This window comes from Mustelus asterias, chromosome 8 (assembly GCF_964213995.1).
Source record: "Mustelus asterias chromosome 8, sMusAst1.hap1.1, whole genome shotgun sequence".
NCBI lineage: Eukaryota > Metazoa > Chordata > Chondrichthyes > Carcharhiniformes > Triakidae > Mustelus > Mustelus asterias.
Genome location: NC_135808.1, coordinates 66497860 through 66525401, shown reverse-complemented (window position 1 = coordinate 66525401; position 27542 = coordinate 66497860). Strand labels below are relative to the sequence as shown.

Here is a 27542-nt window from a genome sequence, read left to right as displayed (position 1 = left end):
GCTGGAGTGTGGTGACTGGGGGGATTTTCACAGCAACTTCATTGCAGTGTTACTGTAAGCCTACTTGTGACACATAAATAAACTTTAAGGAGCAAAACAAATTCGGATTTCGTACCACATCTGAATTCCTTCATTCATTTTGTGGATATAATGACAAACAATTGCAGCATTTCTAACACACTGTGTTCGTGAAAATCTACCAGGGGGGAAATGGGTTCCCTATTTCCAGTGGAGGAGCTCCTGTGGATGAAGCCAGGTGATGCTGTGTGACTGAGGGAAGGGTGAATGGACAAGTGGCTTGAGGAAGACGGCAATAACTTTAAAAACCGCCGAGCACATTCTCCAGAGATAAAGCAGTTGTAAGTGTTTGCATCGTTGACTGATTCAAGCGGTTATTCGCTCTTCTCCTCCGCTCCCGGTGAGTTTACAGAAAGCCCAGCCTGCCCTCCAGCCGCTGCCGGCAGGCTCGATGGGCGGCCCGGCCCGGCCTACTGAGGCTGAGGCGGCGCTGACGCGATGTGGTCCGAGGAGGCGGACCCGCTGACGGAGAGGGAGGAGCCGGTTGATCGGGCGGTCCAAGAAGGAGGAGCAGACGTTAAAGACGCCCTTTAACCGGGCGCCTGGCTGAAGCGGCCGGACAGCGATCGAGCTGCTGAGGCGAGACGGCTCCGGGCGGACTGACCGCATCAACATGGCGGCGCAGGCGGCCGTTTCCTCAGCAACGGGCGCGCGCAGGGTGGTCCTGGTGACGGGAGCCAACAGGTAACCATGGAGATCGAGGCTAGCCGAGGATGGGGCTGGATGGAGCTGGGGATGGAGCTGGGGATGAGGCTGGAGCTCACCCTGGGGGCGGGAGATGGAGCTGGGGATGAAGCTGGGCTGGGAATGGGAGTTGGGGATGGAGCAGGGCTCACCCTCAGGCTGTTACCCTGGAACCTCTCTATTCAGAGAATGTGCAATGGTTGAGACCAAGATCAGTTTAAAAGATCAGAAACACAAAGGAGAAAGGAATGGTAGATGCTGCTGCTGATACCGATGGAGGAATTAGCACAGACCAGCAGAACGTGTAACTAACCCATTATTCTACTCTTGACTGCCATGAATTTACATGTTGAAACAGGACAGGTTTTGGCACACCATTTTATTCATTATTGAAAAATGACCCCCTCAGACAGAGCTGCCCAGGATGCTATTTCATATATAGCTTGGAATTAGTCACTGCTTTGACCCAAAATGGCATTAAGAAGAATGGGGTGGGGGTGGAGGAGAGATGGTCTTTTTGCTAAAAGCTTGCATGCATTGATACTTGGCAACACTGTGGCACAGTGGTTAGCACTGCTGCTTCTCAGCACCAGGGACCAGGGTTCAATTCCCGGCTTAGATCACTGTGTGGAGCCTGCACGTTCTCCCCATGTCTGCATGGGTTTCCTCCGGGTGCTCTGGTTTCCTCCCACAGTCTGGAAAACATGCTGGTTAGGTACATTGGCCATACTAAATTCTCCCTCAGTGTTCCCGAACAGGCGCTGGAGTGTGGCGACTAGAGGATTTTCACAGTAACTTCAATGCAGTGTTAATGTAAGCCTACTTGTGACACTAATATAAATAAACTTAAGATTTTGACCCAGAACAGAGAAGGAATTAATCCGAGATAGTCAGCACGGATTCGTGAAGGGCAAGTCGTGCCTCACAAATTTGATAGAATTTTTTGAGGAGGTAACTAAGTGTGTTGATGAAGGTAGGGCAGTTGATGTCATATACATGGATTTTAGTAAGGCGTTTGATAAGGTCCCCCATGGTCGGCTTATGATGAAAGTGAGGAGGTGTGGGATAGAGGGAAAGTTGGCCGATTGGATAGGTAACTGGCTGTCTGACCGAAGACAGAGGGTGGTGGTCGATGGAAAATTTTCGGATTGGAGGCAGGTTGCTAGCGGTGTGCCGCAGGGATCAGTGCTTGGTCCTCTGCTCTTTGTGATTTTTATTAATGACTTAGAGGAGGGGGCTGAAGGGTGGATCAGTAAATTTGCTGATGACACCAAGATTGGTGGAGTAGTGGATGAGGTGGAGGGCTGTTGTAGGCTGCAAAGAGACATAGATAGGATGCAAAGCTGGGCTGAAAAATGGCAAATGGAGTTTAACCCTGATAAATGTGAGGTGATTCATTTTGGTAGGACTAATTTAAATGTGGATTACAGGGTCAAAGGTAGGGTTCTGAAGACTGTGGAGGAACAGAGAGATCTTGGGGTCCATATCCACAGATCTCTAAAGGTTGCCAGTCAAGTGGATAGAGCTGTGAAGAAGGCCTATAGTGTGTTAGCTTTTATTAACAGGGGGTTGGAGTTTAAGAGCCGTGGGGTTATGCTGCAACTGTACAGGACCTTGGTGAGACCACATTTGGAATATTGTGTGCAGTTCTGGTCACCTCACTATAAGAAGGATGTGGAAGCGCTGGAAAGAGTGCAGAGGAGATTTACCAGGATGCTGCCTGGTTTGGAGGGTAGGTCATATGAGGAAAGGGTGAGGGAGCTAGGGCTGTTCTCTCTGGAGCGGAGGAGGCTGAGGGGAGACTTAATAGAGGTGTATAAAATGATGAAGGGGATAGATAGAGTGAACGTTCAAAGACTATTTCCTCGGGTGGATGGAGCTATTACAAGGGGGCATAACTATAGGTTTCATGGTGGGAGATATAGGAAGGATATCAGAGGTAGGTTCTTTACGCAGAGAGTGGTTGGGGTGTGGAATGGACTGCCTGCAGTGATAGTGGAGTCAGACACTTTAGAAACATTTAAGCGGTTATTGGATAGGCACATGGAGCACACCAGGATGATAGGGAGTGGGATAGCTTGATCTTGGTTTCAGATAAAGCTCGGCACAACATCGTGGGCCGAAGGGCCTGTTCTGTGCTGTACTGTTCTATGTTCTATGAACTGATATATTTCCAAGTCAGGATGGTGTATGGTTTTGAGTGAAACCTGTGGGTGGTAGTGTTCCCATATGTCTGCTGCTTTTGTACTAGGTAGTAGAAGTTGCAGGTTTTGTAGACGCTGTCGAAGAAGCCTTGGTGAGTTTCTGCAATGCATTGTGTACATAGTACACACCACTGCTGTGTCACAGTGGAGGAAGTGAATATTTCAGGTGCTGGATGGGCTGCCAATTAACAGGCTGCTTTGTTGTAGATTGTGTCAAACTTAGAGTCATCGAGTCATACACCACAGAAACAGGCCCTTCGGCTCACAATATCTATGCCGACCATCAAATACCAATCTATACTAATCCCATTTACCAGCACTTGGGTCATCATCTACTATACTTTAGCGATTTAAATGCTCATCCAGATGACACTTAAATGTTGTGACAGTGCCTGCCTCCATCACCCTCTCAGATAGTGCGTTCCATATTTCCACCACCTTCTGGATGAAAAAGGTTTTCCTCAGATTCCCTCTAAACCATTTATTCCTTACCTTAAACCATGCCCTCTGGTCTTAGACACCTTTGACATGTGGAAGATTCTTACACTCTACCCTATATATACCTGTCATAATTTTGTATGCCTCTATCAGATCCCTTCTCAGCTCCCCTGTTACAGGATAAACAAACTCAGTCTATCCAGTCTCTCCTCATAGCCAAAGCTTTCCATCCCAGGTACCATCTTTAGTGCAATCACATCCTTTTTGAGTGTTTTTGGTACTAGGCAAGAATTAAAAGCTAGTCCTAGTAATGGTGACCATGAAATTGTCAGATTGTCAAATAAACCCATCTGGTTTACTGATGTCCTTTCAGAAAGGAAATCTGCCATCTTTACTTAGTCCAGCCTACATACAACTCTATGTAATATGCTTGACTCTTAAATCCCCTCTGAAATGGCATAACAAGCCACTCAGTTGTTCCACTACAGAAAAGTGAAAAAAGAATAAAGTTGGAACACTGGAGTGACAACAACATACCATGCTTAGTTGATCCTGCAAAGTCTTCCTCACTAATGTCTGGGGACTTATGCCAGAATTGGGAGAGCTATTCCCCCAGACAAGTCAAGTAAAAATCTGACATAGTCACACTCATTTGAACATTGGTTGTAAGGGTATGATTCACTAATACTTCAACTTATTCACATCACTTATTCACTTCAACACTATTATTCCCATGAAACTCATCTCCAAACTCCGTGGCCTGGGCCTCGGCACCTCCCTCTGCAACTGGATCCTGAGCTTCCTAACTCACAGACCACAATCAGTAAGGATAAACAACAACACCTCCTCCACAATTATCCTCAACGCCGGTGCCTCACAAGGCTGTGTTCTCAGCCCCCTATTAATACTCCTTATACACCTGTGACTGTGTGGCCAAATTCCCCATCAATTCGATTTTCAAGTTTGCTGATGACACCACCGTAGTGGGTCGGATCTCAAACAATGACAAGACGGAGTACAGGAATGAGATAGAGAATCTGGTGAACTCGTGCGGCAACAATAATCTCTCCCTCAATGTCAACAAAACGAAGGAGATTGTCATTGACTTCAGGAAGCGTAAAGGAGAACATGCCCCTGTCTACATCAATGGGAGAGAAGTAGAAAGGATCAAGAGCTTCAAGTTTTTAGGTGTCCAGATCACCAACAACCTGTCCTGGTCCCCCCATGCTGACACTATAGTTAAGAAAGCCCACCAACGCCTCTACTTTCTCATGAGCCTAAGGAAATTTGGCATGTCAGCTACAACTCTCACCAACATTTACAGATGCACCATAGAAAGCATTCTTTCTGGTTGTATCACAGCTTGGTATGGCTCCTGCTCTGCCCAAGACCGCAAGGAACTGCAGAAGGTCATGAATGTAGCCCAATCCATCACGCAAATCAGCCTCCCATCCATTGACTCTGTCTACACTTCCCGGTGCCTTGGCAAAGCAGCCAGCATAATTAAGGACTCCATGCACCCCAGACATTCTCTCTTCCACCTTCTTCCTTCGCGAAAAAGATACAAAAATCTTTTGTACCAACCAACTCAAGAACACCTTCTTCCCTGCTGCTGTCAGACTTTTGAATGGACTTACCTTGCATTAAGTTGATCTTTCTCCACACCCTAGATTTGACTGTAACACTACATTCTGCACTCTCTTGTTTCCTACTCTATGACGGTATGTTTTGTCTGTATAGCGCGCAAGAAACAATACTTTTCACTGTACGTTAATACATGTAACAATAATAAATCAAATCAAATCAGACACCTGCATATGTCCGATATGACTAGCATGGTAAACCCAGCAGAGATGATGGTTCAACAGTTGGATACAGTCAAAAGGGAGTTGCCCTAGAAGTCCTCAACATTGACACTGAACCCCATAAGGTCACATGCCATCAAGTCAAATATGGGCAAGAAAACCTTCTGCTGATTATTACCTACCGCACTTCTTCAGCTGATGAATCAGTACTCCTCCACGGTGAACACAACTTGGAAGAAGCACTGAGGGTGACAAAGGCACAGAATGTACTCTGAGTGAGGAACTTCATGGTCTACCATGTGCTATAGTGATATATACCGATACCTATAGTGGCTCAGTAGTGCCATTGCTGACTGGGCTGTCTGAGTCCTGAAGAACACATTTTCCAGTCTGGGCCTGTGGCAGGTGGTGAGGGATCCAGCAAGAGGACAAAACCTACATGATCCTTGTCCTTGTACTTGTCACAGATGCAAATGTACATGCCAATATTCTTATGAGTGACCACTGCACGGTCCTTCTGGGGATATAGTCATGACTTCACACTAAGCATGCCATCCATTGGGTTGTGTGGCACTACCACTGTGAGATAGATTCAGAACAGATAAAGGAACTCAAAACTGGGCATCCTTCAGCAGGAGCAAAATTGTATTCAAGCACAATCTATCACCTCATGTTCTGTTATATGCTTCATTCTACCAATACCATTGAGCCAGGGGATCAAATGAAAACAGAAAATGCTGGAAAATCTCAGCAGGTCTGACAGCACATTTGGAGAAAGAATAGAGCCAACGTTTTGAGTCTGGGTGACCCTTCATCAGAGCTGGTTCAATGAGTGCTGGAGCGCTTACCTAAAAATGAGGTGCCAAAGCAGTGAAGCTGTAACACAGGGCTACATGCATGCTAAACAGAGGAAACAGTATGCAACAAACAGAGCTAAGCAATCCCACTACCAACAGATCAGATCAAAGCACTCCTGCCACATCCAGTTGCAAATGGTGGTGGACCATTAAGCAATGAAATGGAGGAGGAGGCTCCACAAATATCCCTCCCTTCAATGATGATGGAGCCCAGCACGTCAGTGCAAAAGACAAGGCTGAAGCATTTGCAACCATCTTCAGCCAGAAGTAGAGTGGATATGATCCATCTCGGTCTCCTCCAGAGCTCCCCAATATCACAGATGCCAGTCTTAAGCCAATTTGATTCATTCTATTTTAGAAACTTTATCTTCTCAACTAACCTAAATATTTCCCCTTTTCCATTGAGGTTTTGGCATTATTTTAGTCATTACAAACAAAATGAAATATATTGTATAAGACGTATGTTTTGTAGTTTTACAGGAAGTTAAATAAACTGCCAAAGATAGTACAGTTTGGCATTTTGGCCAAAATATATAGGTTCATTGCAAATGCAAGATCTGTGTTCTTCCAGCTTTGATAAAATGGAGCGGTAACAGTAAATGTGCATTAGACAGTATATATTGTTGGTTGGATGAGCATCTCAAACTTTATATGCTGCTAAAATGGAAGCTTAAACTTTAGGGGTAATTGTTTGTTTTCTAAAGTACTGAACATAAATGAAAGATGGTCAGAATATCAAAAATCGTTTCCACTCACACGTTTGCTTTGTTAGTGATTAAAGTAGGTCCAGGGATTAGAAATCCTTCGGCTATCTCTTCAGTTGTAATTTTATTTCACAGGCAGAAACTGTGTGGTTTAATGTAGTCCCTTCTGATGACACAATCTTCTCAGGATATCTGCATTGCCTTTTTTGTCAGTGACGATTATGTGGTGCAAATCTTTAGGCGCATTAAAGTTTAAAGTTTATTTATTAGTGTCACAAGTAGGCTTACATTAACACTGCAATGAAGTTACAGTAAAAATCCCTAGTTGCCACACTCCGGCGCCTGTTCGGGTACACTAAGAGAGAATTTAGCATGGCCAATCAACCGAACCCGCACATCTTTGGACTGTGGGAGGAAACCTGACCACCCGGAGGAAACCCACGCAGACACGGGGAGAATGTGCAGACTCCGCACAGACAGTGACACAAGCCGGGAATTGAACCCGGGTCCCTGGCGCTGTGAGACAGCATGCTAACCGCTGTGCCACCATGCCACCCCCATTAGTGATGTAAAACAATTAACAAGTTAAGAGACATTCTTGCGATTGCAATATAGTACTAACAAAAGATTTTATATTTTTTGCCTCCTTTCTAACATTGTCTTCCATGTGCTCACTTCCAATTACTATATGTTCTCCCGCATTGCCAGAAGTCTGGCTTTTAAACTTTTCTGTTGGAATTATCTCTGCTTAATACCCTTTGGAAGGGGTTCTGTCACTATGGCTAACCTCCGCTCTATATTTTTATCATTGCAGTATGTGTTACCCTTGAAGTTGATAACAGCGTTATTTCTTTCTCAGTGGCATTGGCCTGGCTCTTTGTGAACGCATTCTTTCTGAAGATAACCAGATACACTTGTGTATGGCATGTCGCAACATGAAGAAAGCTGAAGCTGCTAAGTCCGAACTTCACCTGTCCCATCCTGGAGCTGATATCAGCCTTTTGAAAATAGATGTTGGGAATATTAACTCAGTGATCAAAGCAGCAAAAGAAATAAGGCAAAGGTACCATAATATCATGATTCATAATATTGTTAATATAGCATGAATTTAATGACTTGGTAATTGCCAAAGTGTTTTTCGATGATTAATTCAGTAGGTCAATATGATAGAAGATTTTCAATGCCACTTTATGTAGCTGAAATAAAATGCATTTGTTGTAGGTTTGAGAAACACATTCTTTCAAATTTAAATTAAACTTTTTCCATTCATTTATTAAGTTTGTATTTTGTGAGCATGATTATTGCCTGGTGATGCATATCTGCACTGCCTTCAATGTTTAAATGTCTCATAAGTATCCCTGAGATCCACTTTCAAGTTATAGTTTGACCAAGGCACGGCACAGTTTAGTCATTGAATCCTCTGATTAGTATTCTTGTATTGGTCACACAGGTCGTGTGGCTTTATTGATTGCTACCCTGCATTATTTCAACATTTTGAGCATTGTTTCTGGGCTCTTTTCAACTTTATTCTTTGCGACTTAAATACCATTCATGGAGAACTGTATGCCCATTTAGTCTTCCTGTTTACAGTACCTGATGGTTGTGTACATTTATGTTCGCCTATTTTTCTTGGTCAATTTGCATATTTTGTTCAACTCATTCTATATTTTCTGAACTGCCTCCTCTGATTTCACTAACTTAATGTCAACTGCAAATGTAACAGGTTTGCATTGGCTTTCTATATTCAGGGCACTGATATAAGCTAGAAACTGTAGGGGTAAATCTTGGCTTTGTGCCATTGAATTCAAAGGAATGAAAAATTAGGAGATGCAAAACAGGTTTTCGACTATCACCATCTTTATTGCATAAAGTCAAGATCTACCCTGCGGTGCTTCGTACCTCATCCCACCTCTAACGAGCACTCACTGTTGTCTACCATTCAGTCTGTTTTGAACACACAATGAACATAACCCATTGGTATAGCAACATCCACACTTGTCTCAAATTAGTTAGCACAGCTTTGAATTTCAGGCCGAAAACAGAAATTGCTGAAAATATTCAGGAGGTCATGTAGCAACTTTGTTTCTCTCTCTACGGATAACATTTCATGTCAGTGGACTTTGGTTGTCATTTAAATTTCAGGACCGGTTGGTGCTGAGATCTGCAAGTCCTGTAACCAACCATGTGTGATAGCTGCTTTGCTGGGTGTGATTTCATAGAATCATAGGATCTCTACAATGCAGAAGGAGGCTATTTGTCCCATCGAGTCTGCACTGACCACAATCCCACCCCCAGGCCCTATTCCCATAACCCCACATATTTACCCTGCTAATCCCCCTGACGCTAGGGTCAATTTAGCATGGCCAATCAACCTACTCTGCATGTCTTTGGAGTGTGGGAGGAAACCGGAGCTCCCGGAGTAAACCCATGCAAACACGGGGAGAACATGCAAACTCCACACAGACAGTGACCTGAGGCCGGAATTGAACCCGGGTCCCTGGCGCTATGAGGCAGCAGTGCTAACCACTGTGCCATCGTGCTGCCCCAAAAAATTGATTTGTTATTCTCTTCATACATTTTTGGGCTTATCAAGGTGAAAAATGTATGTGCTGGGGAATGGAATATTTCCCTGTTTAGTCATTCAAATTTAGCAACAATTTGATACAAACCATGATCACACTGCCACTTCTGCCCAAGCAAATCACTCATCAAAGTGTCCTCAGACCAGACCCAAATGAACCTGTGAAGTTTAGTCCATCTGTACTGCATCCAGTTCGTTCAAAAATCGTCTGCATTTCGTCATCAATACTTTCAAGGCTTCAGATACCAACACTACTGGAAGAAGAATAAGACAAAAATAACACCGTTAGATGCAAAGGATAGAGTTCTCTCTGCTTTGCCCTCTAATTGAAGATGGGAGGAAGATAAACTATAATATTTAGAAACATGAAATCGGTAAGATTTCCTTAATTCAGTAGTCCTGCTCTAAATAAGTGACCCTAAGTAACTTCTACCCGAATCATTCAGACAGTCTAACCTTGTTTGTAATCTAAAAGCCTGATCGACCAGTTGTAATCCCACATCTGGTATTAATTGTTAATAGCAAAAAAAATATTGTGCATTTTATGGATATTGTATAAACATCAGTTTCACTGATTTGTTAATACTTTGTTTTGTTACAGGTATCAGCATGTAGATTACCTCTATCTAAATGCTGGAATTATGCCAAATCCCCATTTCAGTTTGAAAGCCTTTCTAAGTAGTCTGATGTCCAGGTATTGTACCAACAGTGTTTGGAAATAATAGCTTAAGTTGCTGAATCATACTAAACAAGAATATGCTTAAATGTCCTTCCTTCTATTTTTCTAATCCACTGCATGGGCTGTTTTGTAAATGACTGAAAAATTATAGCTCTGATTTTAATTTAACCCAAAAGTGGGAACAGAATAGGTTTGGCTCAGACACAGTTTTACGCCCTATCTGAGGATGCTCTCCATTGGAGTGCTAAAAGGGAAATATCCTTCCAACATGTCCTGTTCTCATTGAACAAGTTAGGTTAAAATTGACATTTACATTTGGTGTACTATTGTTTATCTCTGAGATCTCCCATTATGTATTTCCAAGATGCATCCACACTGTCACCTCGGGCAGAATTTTACATTACCCCACTGGCAGGTTTGTAAACAAGGTGGGTGGTAGTAGCATCCCTCAAATGGATTTCCCATAAGGCTCCTGTCCACCCCAGCCTCTTGGCAGTTTTATGGTAAGACAGGCCCTTGCCCCAATTGAGGTACTTGACATTTCATAACAAGCCTCATTTTTCAGTGGTTCAAGGGGTTCAGGCCAGCGGGAAAGCCCACAAATTGAACCTGCTCCAGCTTTAGGTGGAAAGTGAGGAGTGCAAGGTACCTCCAATGGCAGCCTCATTTCAACAGTTGCCTCTCCCCAAAAATTCTGGCCTCTGCAGGTGCTCCCTCCCTGCTGGTGTCTCACCAACACCTCTGCCCACCACCGTCCCCGGCCCTCAATTCCCATCCCCATATTGCAACCCCAACACTTAACTGGTCCTGGACTCCAGGACTTAGGCTTGGATTTTCCAGCCCCATCATAGCAGGACCTGTCGTGAGAGATCTGGCGGCACAGCCAAAAGTCCATTGACTTCAATGAGACGGACGATCTCGGGGAGCGGTGGGACCAGAAAATCCTGCCCTTAGACTCTGGGGACTGCTTGCAATCCCATTCCTGTCCACTGCAGCTTCTTGTGCTGCTGAGACGAGAGAACTGCCGGCCAATCTATGGCGGGACTTCCTCCCGAGTGAGGGGCAGAAGGCCTGCGTCCAGCCAATTAACACTCGTTGGAGCTTTACTGACTGCGGGGCAGTCAGTATTAGCGGCATTGTGTTTGCAGCTGACTCATTGGATGGCAGGGACAGAAACTCTGCCACCCCTAAAATCTGAGCTGTGGCTGCCCTCTCCAGAAATTTCTATACCAAAAATGGATTCAGCAGGATCATTATTTCTTGACCTTGGAGAAGACTAAAGCATGTTGTGGGCACAGCCAGACCTTAATTACCTAGATATTTATTTCCCATATGATATTGTTCAGGTGGAAAGTGGCTCTCAGTTCAATAAGAAAACCAGGGTTTTGAATACGACCATAAGACCTAGGAGGAGAAGTAGGCCATTCAGCCCATCAAGTCAATGAGATCATGATGTAATAATTCTCAATTCTACTTTCCTGGCTTATCGCCATAACCCTTGATTCCCTTACTGACTAAAAATCTGTCTCTCTCAACATATTGAATGGTCCAATCTCTACAGGCCTCTGCATTAAAGAATGCCACAGATTCACTCTGAGTTGTTCCAGCACTTTTTGTTTTTATTTTGGAACATATTACAGGTGTCTTTACCCTTGACTATTCTGACGCACTTCTGGTTGGACTCACATCTTCCATTTTCAGTAAAGCTGAGCTCATCAGTATTCTATATATCTTAACTCATTCAGCCATCTCCCCTAAGCCTACTTACTGACCTACATTACCCGCCGGTCTTGGCAATGCCCTAGTTTTAAAATTCTCATCCCTGTTATGGAATCCCTCCATGACCCCCCTCCCCCAGCTCTTTAATCTCTCCAGCCCTATAACCCTTTGAGATCTCTGCACTCCTCTGACACTGGACTGTTGAGCACCCTTCCTTTGCCCTGCTACTGGAGTCCCTAAGCTCCAGAATTTCCTTGCTAAACCCCTCTCATTTCATACACTCCTTAAAACCAATCTATTAGATGAAGCTCTTGGTCATCTGTCCTAATCTTGTGCTGTTCAGCATTAAAATTTATTTGATAAGGCTACTGTGAAGCACCTTGGATGTTTTATTACACTAAATGCATCATATGAATGCAAGCTGTTATTGCTATCGTAGAAGCATGAGTAATGATTTCAGAAGGGGGCTATGGTAGAGGCAAGCAATGATGCACAGTTAGCACTCTGAGTAATAGGATGCTTGTTCAGATTGCTGTGAACAATGCACAAGGAAGCATTTTAAAAAAGCAAAATTTAAAATGAAAGGGAGAACTCTTTTATTTTATAGTCTCCTGATTTGTTTCACAGACTATTTACTGATGCTTTGACCTCAGCAAATTAAACATTACTTGCTTGAATTTCACGGGGATTATTTAAACAGTGCCTATAGCTGTAGAGGACTAATTCAATTCATCCTTAAACATTACTACCATGCTGTCGACTCCAAAGCAATACACTAGACTGGCTAAACTTCTGAAAATCTATTTGAGGAGCCTTGAAGAACACAAATTGCAGGGAGGGAGAGATAATGTCAACATTCTCCCAGCATATTATTGCACTGGCTAATGACCACAAATTTATTGCAGTGCACACTCCCTTTTCTTAGAAGGAGAAAGTTTATGTAAATTGCATCTCATCTAAATGCATGCAAAATTAATTTGTAACAAAGCCTATAATTAAAATTCACACAAAAGTGAATTCCAGTTATATAGCAGACCGAGAATATAAGTCTGAATGTCTTAATGCAAGCCAATGAAAGGGAAAGCATGTGTTATCTATTTGTGGTTAAGATAAATTGAGGCTAATAGTCATATTATCTTGTGATGGTGTCTTCATTTTAATAGAAAAGTTTTCATCATGTTTCAAACGGGGCAGGGATTGCTCACCCAGGAAGATTGGCTTACAGATGACGGACTACAGCAGGTCTTCATGACTAATGTCTTTGGACATTTCTTACTGGTAGGAATGCATGTGTATTCACTACAAGTTGATGTGCTTTCATATAAAGACCACCTGTTGTATATTGCCAGAAGGCTGGTACTAATTCAGCCTCGTATTGAGCCATGTGTTTAGGAGGCATGGATGTAGGTTTCCCTTTCCATTCTCCACAGTTTTTACCTTCCCAGCATCTTCTCCTCGGCAGACTGCAGCCAAAGCTAAAGAGACTCACCTATTCCTTACTGGAGTAGAGTGGCCACTGACAAGTACCCTCATTAGATATAGATCCAGCAAGTAGAATCCGTGCCCCAGTCTCCATCTTGTTAAGGATGTCTAGAGTGGACCCAAAACCCATCCTTTATAATTGAGATTGGAATGTAAACACTGAGCTAGAGGTCACTCCATCTAAATGCAAGTACCCCTGCTGGATATCACCCCTGGATTTGAAGACTAGTCCCCAGTTGCCAGGATTGTCTGGAGTGCCGCACGAGCCTTTTATCTTTTCCAATAAAATAGTAATTATAATTGCTGAAGTAAGTTTCCAGATTCATCTCCTGTGACACCTTAATCTGCAAATTATTGTTTGAAAATCAATCATCAACCATTAGTATTATTGGAATCAAAATCCCAGTATCTGATTAAAAGCCTGGACTTGGTGGTCAGTAAGTACAGACATTTTTAGAATGTAAGGGGATATGGATTTTCTGATTTTTTTTTTCTCTGTGGCATATTTATTTTGGTTATCTTCTTTCCACTTCCTTACCTTTTATATAGTCTTTGCCTCGAGATGCAGAACCCCAGATTTTCTTTTGCCATCATTTGCTTGCTCAAAGAAAAATCCAAAACCATCTTCAACCTCCATTTCCAGTTCAAAGTTCTTGAACGTACTGTCAACTCCCAAATCCATGCTGCTGTTACCTGTAACTAAAAGTTTGAATGTTTCCACTTAGGTTTCCATCCTTGTCACAAAACTGAAACTGCTATAGCCAACGTCACAAATTACATGCTCTGACTATGGTGTATGGTGCCTCCTCATTCTCCGTGACCTCTCTGCAACCTTTAATGTGGTTCCATGAATCAACACCTTCCAATGTATTTCTGTTTTTGTCCAGCTCAGTGGGATTGCTTTCACATGATTCTAACCAATCACAGCCCAAACATCTCTAACAATGGCTTCCCTCCCTAACCTCACCTCAAAGTGCCAAGAATCGCTACTTGGGTCCTTCTTCTTCCTCATTTATAAACTGCCCCTTGGCAACATCGTCCACAGATAATGGGATCAGCTTTCACATATAGACTGACAACACCTAATTCTACGACTACACACCACCCTCTACTCCCTTTGTGTTGCCACACTGCTTGTTCACTATCTTGCCTTGGATGAGCTACAATTTTCTGCAGTTGAATCATTGGAAACACCTAATCTATTGCACTCCCCCCCCCCCCCCCCCCACCCCCCCCCCCTTCACAAATTCTGCTCCCTTGCCACATTCCCTCCCCTTCCCAGCCATTGTCAAGCTGAACACGACTGTTCACAGTCTCTGTTTCTTATTCAGCCGAAGCAGAACTTCCAAACCCATTATTCGCCACCAGAAAGCCTGCCTACTTCCACCTCTATAGCACAAACTGTTGTATTTAATGATCTGTATATTTACATTTAAAGTCATGCCACATAAATTGTAATTTCTTTATGTATTTTCACTTTTAAAATGTATTAATTCATAATTTACATATAAGAATCCAAGTAATTTCCTTTATCTCTTCTGCCAAAATTTAGAAATTCCAGGTTTAAAATTTGGCTTCAACTTTCTGCTCTCTAAAGAAAGCAAATTACTGTTTACAATGAGGAAAATTAGAAAATAAAACATGTGGTCCTAAATTTATATACCATATTCAATGAAGCATCTATTGTGACCAAAAGGTATGAATTTAACGCCTCGGCCTTTTCTAAGGCACCATAAAAAAAGAAAAAAGTCATGAGGAAAATATTGAATATGTTCTACACCTAAACTATTATATTTATTATCAAGAATGTCTATTCCTAGATACGAGAACTGGAACCTGTACTCGGTCAAGGTGGTTGTACATCACAGGTAGTTTGGACATCTTCTAGTAATGCAAGAAAATCTGCCTTCAGTCTAACTGACTACCAGCATAGCCAAGGCCAGGAATCCTACAGTTCTTCCAAATATGCTACTGACCTACTGAATGTTGGCTTGAACAAGCACTATAATAGCAAGGTAAACTTGGTATCAATTGTTGCAACACACTTTGATGCAAATATAAAGATTGTGATGAGACATGTAAGTAAATTTGAACAAACTATTTGTGAAAAGTAACATTCTTAAAGTTAGAACATGAATAAAATTAAAAATGAATCTGCAAATATTTTCCTTATACAGTGGTCCTGTTTATACATATGCTTTCAGTCATGAAGTACTTACAAATCAGTTGGGGTGTCAGAGATTTTTTTGCCCATTAATAACATAGAACATAGAACAGTACAGCACAGAACAGGCCCTTCGGCCCACGATGTTGTGCCGAGCTTTATCTGAAACCAAGATCAAGCTATCCCACTCCCTATCATTCTGGTGTGCTCCCTGTGCCTATCCAATAACCGCTTAAATGTTCCTAAAGTGTCTGACTCCACTATCACTGCAGGCAGTCCATTCCACACCCCAGCCACTCTCTGCGTAAAGAACCTACCTCTGATATCCTTCCTATATCTCCCACCATGAAACCTATAGTTATGCCCCCTTGTAATAGCTCCATCCACCCGAGGAAATAGTCTTTGAACGTTCACTCTATCTATCCCCTTCATCATTTTATAAACCTCTATTAAGTCTCCCCTCAGCCTCCTCCGCTCCAGAGAGAACAGACCTAGCTCCCTCAACCTTTCCTCATAAGACCTACCCTCCAAACCAGGCAGCATCCTGGTAAATCTCCTCTGCACTCTTTCCAGCGCTTCCACATCCTTCTTATAGTGAGGTGACCAGAACTGCACACAATATTCCAAATGTGGTCTCACCAAGGTCCTGTACAGTTGCAGCATAACCCCACGGCTCTTAAACTCCAACCCCCTGTTAATAAAAGCTAACACACTATAGGCCTTCTTCACAGCTCTATCCACTTGACTGGCAACCTTTAGAGATCTGTGGATATAGACCCCAAGATCTCTCTGTTCCTCCACAGTCTTCAGAACCCTACCTTTGACCCTGTAATCCACATTTAAATTAGTCCTACCAAAATGAATCACCTCACATTTATCAGGGTTAAACTCCATTTGCCATTTTTCAGCCCAGCTTTGCATCCTATCCATGTCTCTTTGCAGCCTACAACAGCCCTCCACCTCATCCACTACTCCACCAATCTTGGTGTCATCAGCAAATTTACTGATCCACCCTTCAGCCCCCTCCTCTAAGTCATTAATAAAAATCACAAAGAGCAGAGGACCAAGCACTGATCCCTGTGGCACTCCGCTAGCAACCTATCTCCAATCCGAAAATTTTCCATCCACCACCACCCTCTGTCTTCAATCAGATAGCCAGTTACCTATCCAATCGGCCAACTTTCCCTCTATCCCACACCTCCTCACTTTCATCGTAAGCCGACCATAGGGGACCTTATCAAACGCCTTACTAAAATCCATGTATATGACATCAACTGCCCTACCTTCATCAACACACTTAGTTACCTCCTCAAAAAATTCTATCAAATTTGTGAAGCACGACTTGCCCTTCACGAATCCATGCTGACTATCCCGGATTAATCCGCATCTTTCTAAATGGTCGTAAATCCCATCCCTAAGGACCTTTTCCATCAATTTACCAACCACCGAAGTAAGACTAACCGGTCTATAATTACCAGGGTCATTTCTATTCCCTTTCTTAAAAGATGCCACAAATATAAGACAAGGGGTAACTTTCATTGTGGCCCTTATCAACTTTCCTGAAAGCAGGACTGGCCTGTGTTCACGCTTGTGCATGCACAGAGCAAGTTGTTTCATCGATGCTGAATTTGTATCACATGTTTTGATGCACAAGTCATATGCTTTTATTGTGTCTTATGAAAGCATGGTGGCACAGTGGTTAGCACTGCTGCCTCACAGTTCCAGGGACCTGGGTTCAATTCCCGACTTGGGTTACTGTCTGTGTGGAGTTTTCATATTCTCCCCGTGTCTGCATGGGTTTCCTCCGGGTGCTCCGGTTTCCTCCCACAGTCCAAACTTGTGCGGGTTAAGTGCATTGGCCATGCTAAATTACCCCTTAGTGTCCTGGGATGTATAAATTAGAGGGATTAACGGGATAAATATGTGGGATTACGGGGATACGGTCTGGATGGGATTGTTGTCGTGCAGGCTCGATAGGTCGAATGGCCTCCTTCTGCACTCCTTCTAAAATCAGTCCACACAAGGAGGAAAAGATGGGACGGAGGAAGGAGAAAATAAGATCAACACGTTCCAGCACGCACTTCCATTGACTAAGATCAAAACAAGTGACTTTTGTTTACAGCAGTGCATAGCAATGCTGCCATCACATTCCATAGGAAAAGAAGATAAAGTCAAGTTGTCTCCACTGTCAGAAACACAGAAAATCAATTCCTGGATTCTTTCAACTTTTAACAGGATGAATTTCTGAGCTTTTATTGGCTGGAGCTGTAGATTGGGTGCTTCATGTGTACCACAGAGGGAATCTGTCCTTGTTATTGTTCTCGGCTTCATTGCCAAAAGAACATCTAATCAACTGAATGTTTATTGTTTCAACATATTGCTGCCTTCGAACGCGAGAAGGGATTTTGGAATTGCCACAGGCATACTTTAACTTAGTTCTTCCATCTGCTGTTGTTTCCAGGGCCTGTTTTCTAGTGTGGTGTGTCCGGGTCTTGTTTTGACTAACTTGACCTATGGTATATTTCCTCCTTTCTTCTGGACATTAATTACCCCCATTATGTGGCTGGTGAGTAGAATGGCCGGGATCCTCCCAAAAAGATTCTAAGTCCCCAATTCGCATGAAAATGGGAGATTTTATTTTTAGCGTGATTTTCAGATTGAATCTCCGACAGTCTGTGCATCACAGAGTTCCCTAGCAGGATTCACTCTGAAAAGCTTGGGGCGGGGCCTATTCCCACCCGAAAGACCGGCAGCACAGTGCTTAGCATGCTTACTCCCAATCGCTGGCCAGCCCCAATCTCCCCAACCCTCCCCAACAGCCCCAATCGCTGTCCTCCCTCCTTCTGCCCACAATCCCGAATGCAGAGTGGCGGTGGGACCACTATCCCCACCCAATGGACAGTACCAGTTTGCCCCTTGGGCAGTGCTCCTTGCCCCTGAACTCCTGGAGGGGCCTCAATGGCCTCTCTTCACTCATGATGTGGAGATGCTGGCGTTGGACTGGGGTAAGCACAGTAAGAAGTCTCACAACACCAGGTTAAAGCCCAACAGGTTTATTTGGTAGCAAATACCATAAGCTTTCAGAGCGCTGCCCCTTCGCTGCCCCTTCTTCACTCCAGCAGGGTCGGCCACCTGTTCCCCATTAGTGGGGAGCAGTTGTAAACCCCGCTGGAGTGAACCACTCCAGAAAGGGTGGGGGAGACGCTAGCGGGCTTGGAGACTTCAGTTCCGGGCTCGCTAACGACATTGAAATCCGGATTTCCATATGGTAATCAGCTCTGTGCCGATTTTCAACGTGGAGCTGATTACTCTGGAAATCTTCGGCTGGGAGATTCTTGGAGGCAGTGACGCCCAATGGGAATTATGTTTCCTAGCCCGCTGCACTGCAAGGAGAATCGCCCCCTATATCTCTGACATTTTCAAGTTATTTAAAACAGCTACCATGATGTGTTTGCACTGCTAATAATCTTTGTGTTACTTGTTCTGTTCTTCAGATTCGTGTATTCATAAACTCATTTACTCTGAGCCCTTACAATGGAACAGAAGCATTGGTATGTAGCCTGATAAAAATATAACAGTTTTGTGAATGATAAAACAATGTAATTCTTTAATATCATCAACAACTCACAGCATGTTATGTGAAACAATAGTTTTAAGATCTTTGCTGGTCAATTTGTATTCCCAAAGGACAGTCATTAGATATCTTCATCAGAACACCTCCTTTTGGAAGTTAAAAGAATCCAGGAATTGATTTTGCATGCTTTCTGATAATGGAGACAGCTTGTCTCTGTCTTTTCCTTTTGAATGTAATGACAGCACACATTGCTAATGAAATTGCCTAACGAAGGCAAGTCAGGTAAATTCCTCTTATACCTTAGAAGTCATGAGGTGAAATGTAAACTTTGAGCACCATACAAATTTAGACATAAATATTTGCATAACACTCCTGGTAACTGCTAGTTCAATAATGCTAAACACAAGAGGTTCTTTTTTTAATAAACTTAATGTAGGTATTGTATGTAGGTAATGTAGGTACCTACAATGCATTGTGGGTAGCTGTGAGCTCTCAAATCACCCTCACTGTTCTCCTATTCCTTTGTAACAAGCTCAACATAACATCAGCCCACTTCTCAATTAGGAAATGGTCCACAATATCCGAATAACCTAAGAGGAGGAATAAAACAAGGGAATGGAAAGTATGGGTTGTTTTCCAAGAAGAAGTGACTCGTGCTTATGGCAATGCTTTCTGGGAACTGGCTACTGCAATCTGCTCAATGGTGTTGACAAGCCTTTTCCCTTCAGTGCTGCATGCAAAGAAAGGCTGTTCTAGTTCTTGAATTGCGCAGGAAAATTAAATATACTGCAGTTGTATTAAAGTTGTAAGAGAGCTATGCATTGAATTCCAATTCTCATTTTGTGTTCTGTCGCTGTCTTTTTATATAGCCAAGATCACCATTTGCTTTGACCAAAGACGGTTTCTTATATATCTAAACATAGCCCAAGATTCAAAAGACTGCGCACTTTATTGACCGCATTCATTGGTTAAAGCACTTTTCCAAATTAGCTGTGAAATGTTTACTCTTGAACTTTCCAACTACATTTCGCCACATGTGGTAAAAATGGAGGCCATGTGGCGCTGTGATAGCATCTCTGCCTCTAAGCCAGCAGCTCAGGGTTCATGTCCCACTCCAGGACTTGATGGACAAACAAGGCATGTTCACAATTGGAATCTCTACCATCACTATCCATAGTTCCAGACTACATGTAATAATGTATGTTGCCATAGCAACTTGCACACCTTGGGAGGCTGGTTGGCTCATTTGGTCGGATGGTTGGTGTGGATGAGTTTGGTGCCAACAGCACAGGGTTTGATCGCTATTCCGCCTGGGGTTGGATTCAGGTTCTACCTCCTTGCCTTACTTGTGTTGGAGATCACGCCGCTTTGGGTCAGGTCTGCCTTTGGGCAGAGAACTGAAGAAGAAGCAGTGGTCAAAACCTCCCATCAAAGATTTTTAGTAATAAAAAACAGAATTTTCTAGCCCTGCCAGTGGAAAAATTCTAAGTGAGGCCAAACGTCAGGCCAGAATTTTGCCATACTTTCTCACCCCCCTCTCAACAAGAAGGGCAGGAAAATTCCACCCTTGGATTTCTGCCAGCAAGAAGAGAAGGTGGGATTTTTCCCTCAGCGTTTTCATGCCAGCCTAATGGCAAGTCGACCTTTCCGCTGATCCATGTCAGGAACTCCATTTGCATGCATCATCGTGTCATGAATACTCAGTAAAAATACAAGTTGCCAAATCACATTCTCGCTTTTATGTGCAACACCAGCAAGAAATTAGACTGGTCTAATTCATGACCAGATACAAATGACATTTAGCCACCCACCATCACCTCGCTCTTAACTTCCAGGTGACTGCAACATTCAAAGTCTACCTGCAACAGTGCTGCGCTAAGTTGCCACTGATGCCAATACAGCTGTGTAAGATGAGACTGAAATATTTCAGAATACTCAGAATAAGTATGTTGCTAAATGGAGTGACACCCTCAGGTGATAATGTTCCCAGGTACCTTCTTCCCTTGTCCTTCTAGATGGTAGTGGTCATGGATTTCAAAAATGCTGTCTAAGCAGCCTTGGTGAATTCCTGCAGTGCATCTTGTAGATGGTACACACTGGGTCCGATTTTACCATTTTCATTCCAAATGTTGAATCTGGGCGCAATTCAGATCCAACTTGGAAATCTACTTTCAGGCGCCCCCATTAGCACTTAGCTTGAAAAAAGATCACGGGTCTGAATCGCACTGTGGGCGGGGCTTAGCGCACCCGAAACGATCGGAGCTCTGAATTGCGCATGCGCAATTAGAAAAAAAATTGAAAAAGCATGCCCATGTCACATCGCTTCTGGGCCGCAAAAAATGGATAAAGTGGCCCTGGAGCGATGGCCCCCACAAACATCACCCCCACAACATAACTGTCTCCCTTATCCACCCACCACCCCCCCACGCTACCCAGACCGATCGCGATCCCCTGCCCCCTTTACCCCCCCCCCACTGATCACCCATAGAGTGGCAGCAGACCCCTCCTGCCCCCAGTCCCCCCCACCAGAGATCCATCTGGCCTCCAACCTCCCCCCGCCCCCACCACCAGTGAGTGATCGGGCCTCCCGCCCCCCCCAACCCCAAAGAGATACATCTTACCCGCCTCCCTCCTCCTCCCCCCAACCCCCCCCCCCCCCAAACCAGACAACGATCTGCCCTCCTCCCCCTTCCCCCACCAGACAACAATCGGGCCTCCCTCCTCCATCCCACCCACCCTCCTCACCAGAGAATGACCTAGCCCACCTCCCGTCCGCCCCCCCCCCCCCCCACCCCCACCACCAATCTGAGTTAGAGAGCCGTTGGAAGCTCTGAATGTACCTCTTCAGCAGCTGGAGCGCCCTAAACAGACTTTTATTTAGCATGCCCATTTCAGCCCGATTCCGAATTGGCGAACGCAGTGGTAAAGGGGGAAATGCTGACAAAGTTGGGCGGGCAGTTCATTAATTCAATTTAAATGCATGCAAATGCATTTAAATCGCCATTGCGCCGGTTTCGGGTACGAATCGGATCGTGGCCATTGCCGGGCCTCGCTAAAGTGGCCATCTATGCAGACGCGGGCGAGGATCACGTTAATGGCCTCACGCCTGACTTTACCACGTTTTCGCACCTGAAAATGGGCGCGACGCAATGGTAAAATTGGGCCCACTGTGTCATGCAAGTGGAGAGTATTCCATCACATTCCTGGCTTGCGCCTTGTAGATGGTGAACAGGCTTTGGGACTCAGGAGGTGAGTTACTCACCATAGAATTCCTAGCTTCTGATCAGCTCCTTTAGCCACAGCATTTGTGTGGTTAGTCCAGTTCAATTTCTGGTCAAAGGTAATCTCCCAGGACATTGATTGTTGGGGATTCAGCAATGGTAATGCCATTGAATATCAAGGGATGATGGTCAGATTCCCTCTTGTTGGAGTTGATCATTGCCTGACACTTGTGTAGCATAAATGTTTCTTGTCACTTGTCAGCCCAAGCCTGGATATTGTCCAGATCTTACTGCATTGGGCATAGAATACTTCAGTATCTGAGGAGTCATGAATGGTGCTAAACATGGTGCAGTCATCAATGAACATTCCCACTTCTGACCTATGATGGAAGGATGGTCATTGATGAAGCAGCTGCAGATGGTTGGACTGAGGACACTAGCCTGAGGAATTGCTGCAGTGATGTCCTGAAGCTGAGATGATTAACTTCGAACCACCGCATCCATCTTCCTTTGATTCCAACCAATGGAGAGTTTTCCTCCTGTTTCCCATTGACTCCAGTTTTGCTCGGGTTTCTTGATGCCACACTCGGTCAAGTGCTGCCTTAATGTCAAGGACAATCGCAGTTTGTTATTCCTGAGCTGGCAGAGCTTTCACCTCACTTTTACCCTACAGTTTGTTAGTTACTGGCTAAACCCACCTCTAAACCTTTCCTGGCTCAGTGGCTGATGTCCTTATGTTTATATGGAAAGTACCTCGGGATGTTTTACTGCATTAAAGATACAATCTAAATGCTGTGTGTTGCTGTAGTGATGGTAGTGAGCTAACTGATCTCACCTCTAACATTGGTATTACCAATTGGCCTCGATATCCCAAGGCTCCTGGAAATTCCTATTTACATACTATTACCCTTACTGAAAAGTGTGTGGTGAAGAACAGGATAGTGATTAGAGAACAAAGAAAATTACAGCATAGGAACAGGCCCTTCAGCCCTCCAAGCCTGCACCGACCATGCTGTCTGACTTAACTAAAACCCCCTACCCTTCCGGGGACCATATCCCTCTATTCCCATCCTATTCATGTATTTGTCAAGACGCCCCTTAAAAGTCACTACCGTATCTGCTTCCACTACCTCCCCCAGCAACAAGTTCCAGGCACCCACTACTCTGTGTAAAAAATCTGCCTCATACATCTCCTTTAAAACTTGCCCCTCGCACCTTAAACCTGTGCCCCCTAGTAATTGACTCTTCCACTCTGGGCGGAAAAAGCTTCTGACTATCCACTCTGTCCATGCCTCTCATAATCTTGTAGCCTTCTATCAGGTCGCCCCTCAACCTCCGTCGTTCCAGTGAGAGAAAACCAAGTTTCTCCAACCTGTCCTCATAGCTAATGCCCTCCATACCAGGAAACATCCTGGTAAATCTTTTCTGTACCCTCTCCAAAGCCTCCACATCCTTCTGGTAGTGTGGCGACCAGAATTGAACACTATATTCCAAGCGCGGCCTAACTAAGCTGCAACATGACTTGCCAATTTTTAAACTCAATGCCCTAGCTGATGAAGGCAAGCATGCCGTTTGCCTTCCTAACCACCTTCTCCACCTGCATTGCCACTTTCAGTGACCTGTATACCTGTACACCCAGATCCCTTTGCCTATCAATACTCTTAAGGGTTCTGCCATTTACTGTATATTTCCTATCTGTATTAGACCTTCCAAAATGCATTACCTCACATTTGTCCGGATTAAATTCCATCTGCTATCTCTCTGCCCAAGTCTCCAACCGATCTATATCCTGCTGTATCTTCTGATGGTCCTCATCGCTCTCTGCAAATCCACCAACCTTTGTGTCGTCCGCAAACTTACTAATCAAACCAGTTACATTTTCCTCCAAATCATTTATATATATATATATACATAACAAACAGCAAAGGTCCCAGAACTGATCCCTGAGGAACGCCACTTATCACAGCCCTCCATTCAGAAACGCACCCTTCCACTGCTACCCTCTGGCTCCTTTGACTGAGCCAGTTTTGTATCCACCTTGCCAGCTCAGCTCTGATCCCATGCGACTTCACCTTCTGCACCAGTCTGCCATGAGGGACCTTGTCAAAGGCCTTACTGAAGTCCATGTAGACAACATCCACTGCCCTACCCTCAGCAATCATCTTCGTTACTTCCTCGAAAAACTCGATCAAGTTCGTGAGACATGACCTTCCCTTCACAAAACCATGTTGCCTCTCACTAATACGTCCACTTATTTCCAAGTGGGAAATAAGTGAAGAATGGGTGTGGTATCGAGTGTAGATGGGAAGCACCTGCCAGTATGAGTTCCTGTTTTATGCCTGGATGGAAAAATACATGTACAACAGCCAGGTTTTGAACAACTTTTCATAACTATAAATTTGTGATTGAGATGGAGAATATTTTCAGTCTGAAGAATAAATAGGATGGTTGTCAAAGTATCATCACTAGATAGGCTGGACATAAAATATTCAGTCTCTTAAATTGAGGAAAATATTTATTTCTTGGTATCTTTTCTGTTTCTTTGCAACCTGATTACAAATTGAAAGTACCAAACTAATCATCAATTTTCTCATTAAAAACCTTCCATTGTTAAATGTATAAGCAATAAGAAACCATGACTAATTTATGCAGTCCCAGTTGCGTCACCCATTTTCAGTTTTCTAGCTTTTGTGTATCAGCCTGTGTAGCTTTTGCCTCCAATGTTCAATGGATTTTTGGAGATTGACATATAACCCAATCATAGCTTGTTGTCTCCTAAACTCCCATCATGTTACAAAATGGCAAATAAAGCTAACTTTGGCGTATGGACCAGTTCTGGGTTTTTAAAAAAATCATTACAAAAGTGAATTATTTTCAAATGATTAAAATTGAATGACATGTTACCCTTTTTTGATCATCATTTGGCCTTACTAGTCCGTAGGTCTCTGAATGCAACATGGACCTTCCGCTTGGAGTCCATTAAACTGCCAATGACTGGCTGATAGAAGATACCTGAGAGTAGCCTACTGAATACTAGTGGTAATTCTCTGCATGTAAGGAGGCAGCTTATCTCTGCCTTTGTTAGTGATCTGCCCACACCACACTTCTGAATTTAAATAAATGCTTGTGAATGACCTGCATCCAACTTCAATCCACCAAAACAAAATGCATTAGATTATGTTCCACAGGACTAATTTAGGGAGTGATGCCAGATCTTTGTTGAAGATTGTGGATACCATATTTGAGAGATAATCATTGACCTGCCCTGTTAATGTGAGGAGTTGGCACACAGCAAAGGCAATGCCACATTTTGCTCTAAATTTCCAAATGTTTTTATCTTTTTAAAGAAAAATAGCTTGTTCAGTGTGATTCCCATTAAGCTTCTTATTCGATTTCTGTTCTTTTTTTATTTTCTAGGTTTGGTTGTTCATGCAGAAGCCAGAGTCATTGGACGCAATGGTGAAATACCACAGCTGTACATCTGCATTTGGAAATAATTACGTAGCCTCGTGCAAGGTTAGATGCAGTACAACAAAGATTCACTAAATGTTACCTCGTATTTATAGCTCCTTTTATTATGTTTTTACAACAAAGAGCAATAGTTGTGCATTGGATTTTATGGCATTAGATTTAATGACACTTGAATCAGAATACCTGGGGAAATAAACATTTTTCAGCTTTCAATATTGCCAAAAATATTAGTCCAAATAGATCAGCAATCTATTGCTGTCTGAAAAATCATCCCCATAAGTCAATAACAGGCATTGTTGCTATTCAGAACTTCTGAAGGATGCCAGTGATTTTTACTGTTACAATTGTGGTGACCTATCTGTTACTGAGCTTCCACTGAGATAACAAGCCTTTTGTTTTCTTCCTAGATGGATATCGATGTTGAAACAGCTGAAATATTTTATCAAGAGTTGGTAAAGCTTGAAGGCAAGATGAAAGAAAAGAGTGGCATTACTGGGGACCATAGCTAACGTACTGTAATATTGCTAATGGTACATGCAACAATTTTTAATGACTGCAAATAGAACTTAGTTTATTAAGAAGTGATTTGGAAAGATTGTACTCTTAACACTGGAATAAACCCTTTCATTATGGAATCTATATTGCACTTAATTGAAAGCAAGTTTAATATTTCATCAGAAATTCAGGTTACTGTTTTTATTATCAAATTTATCTCTGAAATATCTACTGACATTTAGGGGGCAGAATTTTAACTGCCAGGGTGTAGAACAAGTTCTGTTGAAGGGTTAAATCCCTGAAAATCCCACTTACGGGCAGCACAGTGGCACAGTGGTTAGCACTGCTGCCTTACAGCGTCAGGGACCCGAGTTCGATTCCTGGCTTGGGTCAATGTCTGTGTGGAGTCTGCACGTTCGCCCTGTGTCTGCGTGGGTTTCCTCCGGGTGCTCCGGTTTCCTCCCACAATCCGAAAGATGTGCTGGTTGGTGCATTGGCCATGCTAAATTCTCCCTCAGTGTAGCTGAACAGGCGTTGGAGTGTGGTGATTTGGGGATTTTCACAGTAACTTTATTGCAGTGTTAATGTAAACCTACTTGTGACTAATAAATAAACTTTTAACTTTAAAAATGCTGACATAAAGCCAACATGTTTGTCCCCACTTTACTGAGGTACGTTCCGAGTTGTGTGGGAAACTTCAATGGAGCAGTTGTGTCAGATATCTAAGTATGCAAATACCCAATTACTTAGGCCAGTGGTTCCCAAAGGGTGCGGCACGCCACACTAGTGCGGTGAGAGAGGATGGCAAGTGTGGCGGCAAGATTCAAGGACAATCAAAGAAACATTTAAACATGGTTTAAACAAGCATTGTTTTATACTTTCTGGATGTCCCATGATCATATTATAAAGTAGTTGTGTTTTACGTTATGAATCAAGCACTGCTAGGAGTTGTTTTTTTTTTGTTTTGGAATGTATTTCTTATCAATAAAAAATTTGGTGTGGCACGAGCAAATTTTTATTCCGAAAGTGCAGTCCAGTGAAAAAAGTTTGGGAACCACTGACTTAGGCCTTTAACCCAAACTTATGGCTTTAGCAGCCAGAACATGGGTTTCCCAAGCTGTGTGGAACTTGCCAGAGTGAATAAAGACTGGAGCACAGCAGGGAGTCACTGATAAATGACACTGACAGCTGCCTTAAAGATTAAAACTGTACAGTTATTGCCACGTGTGTGTGAAAGGCTTGTGCTCACAGGACTCATTCCATCAGCCTCTCAACCTTTACAAAACATCCTTATTCAGCCAAACTGAAAATGGTTTTAATTCATTGTATTGCAACCGCAAGGGACATGAGATGCATTCCCATAATAAGCACCCAAGTGATTCCCCT

General features: G+C 43.4%; 1 protein-coding gene across 3 annotated transcripts; it reads left to right on the top strand.

Moving 5' to 3' along the window:
• Positions 1 to 248: 248 nt before the first annotated feature.
• Positions 249 to 27159, top strand: hsd17b7 (hydroxysteroid (17-beta) dehydrogenase 7). 3 transcript variants are annotated; one of them, XM_078219334.1, is made up of 9 exons: positions 249 to 762; positions 7630 to 7833; positions 9953 to 10045; positions 12913 to 13027; positions 15052 to 15246; positions 17857 to 17961; positions 18890 to 18946; positions 25608 to 25706; positions 26069 to 27159. In XM_078219334.1, the coding sequence occupies exons 1-9, from the start codon at positions 692 to 694 to the stop codon at positions 26168 to 26170; spliced, it is 1041 nt and encodes a 346-aa protein (XP_078075460.1). In that variant the 5' UTR covers positions 249 to 691; the 3' UTR covers positions 26171 to 27159. The 3 variants fall into 3 exon arrangements, with proteins under 3 accessions (XP_078075460.1, XP_078075461.1, XP_078075462.1); XM_078219335.1 differs by lacking the exon at positions 9953 to 10045 and having other exon boundaries at positions 457 to 762; positions 26069 to 27152; XM_078219336.1 differs by lacking the exon at positions 17857 to 17961 and having other exon boundaries at positions 457 to 762; positions 26069 to 27152.
• The last annotated feature ends 383 nt before the right edge of the window (positions 27160 to 27542 follow it).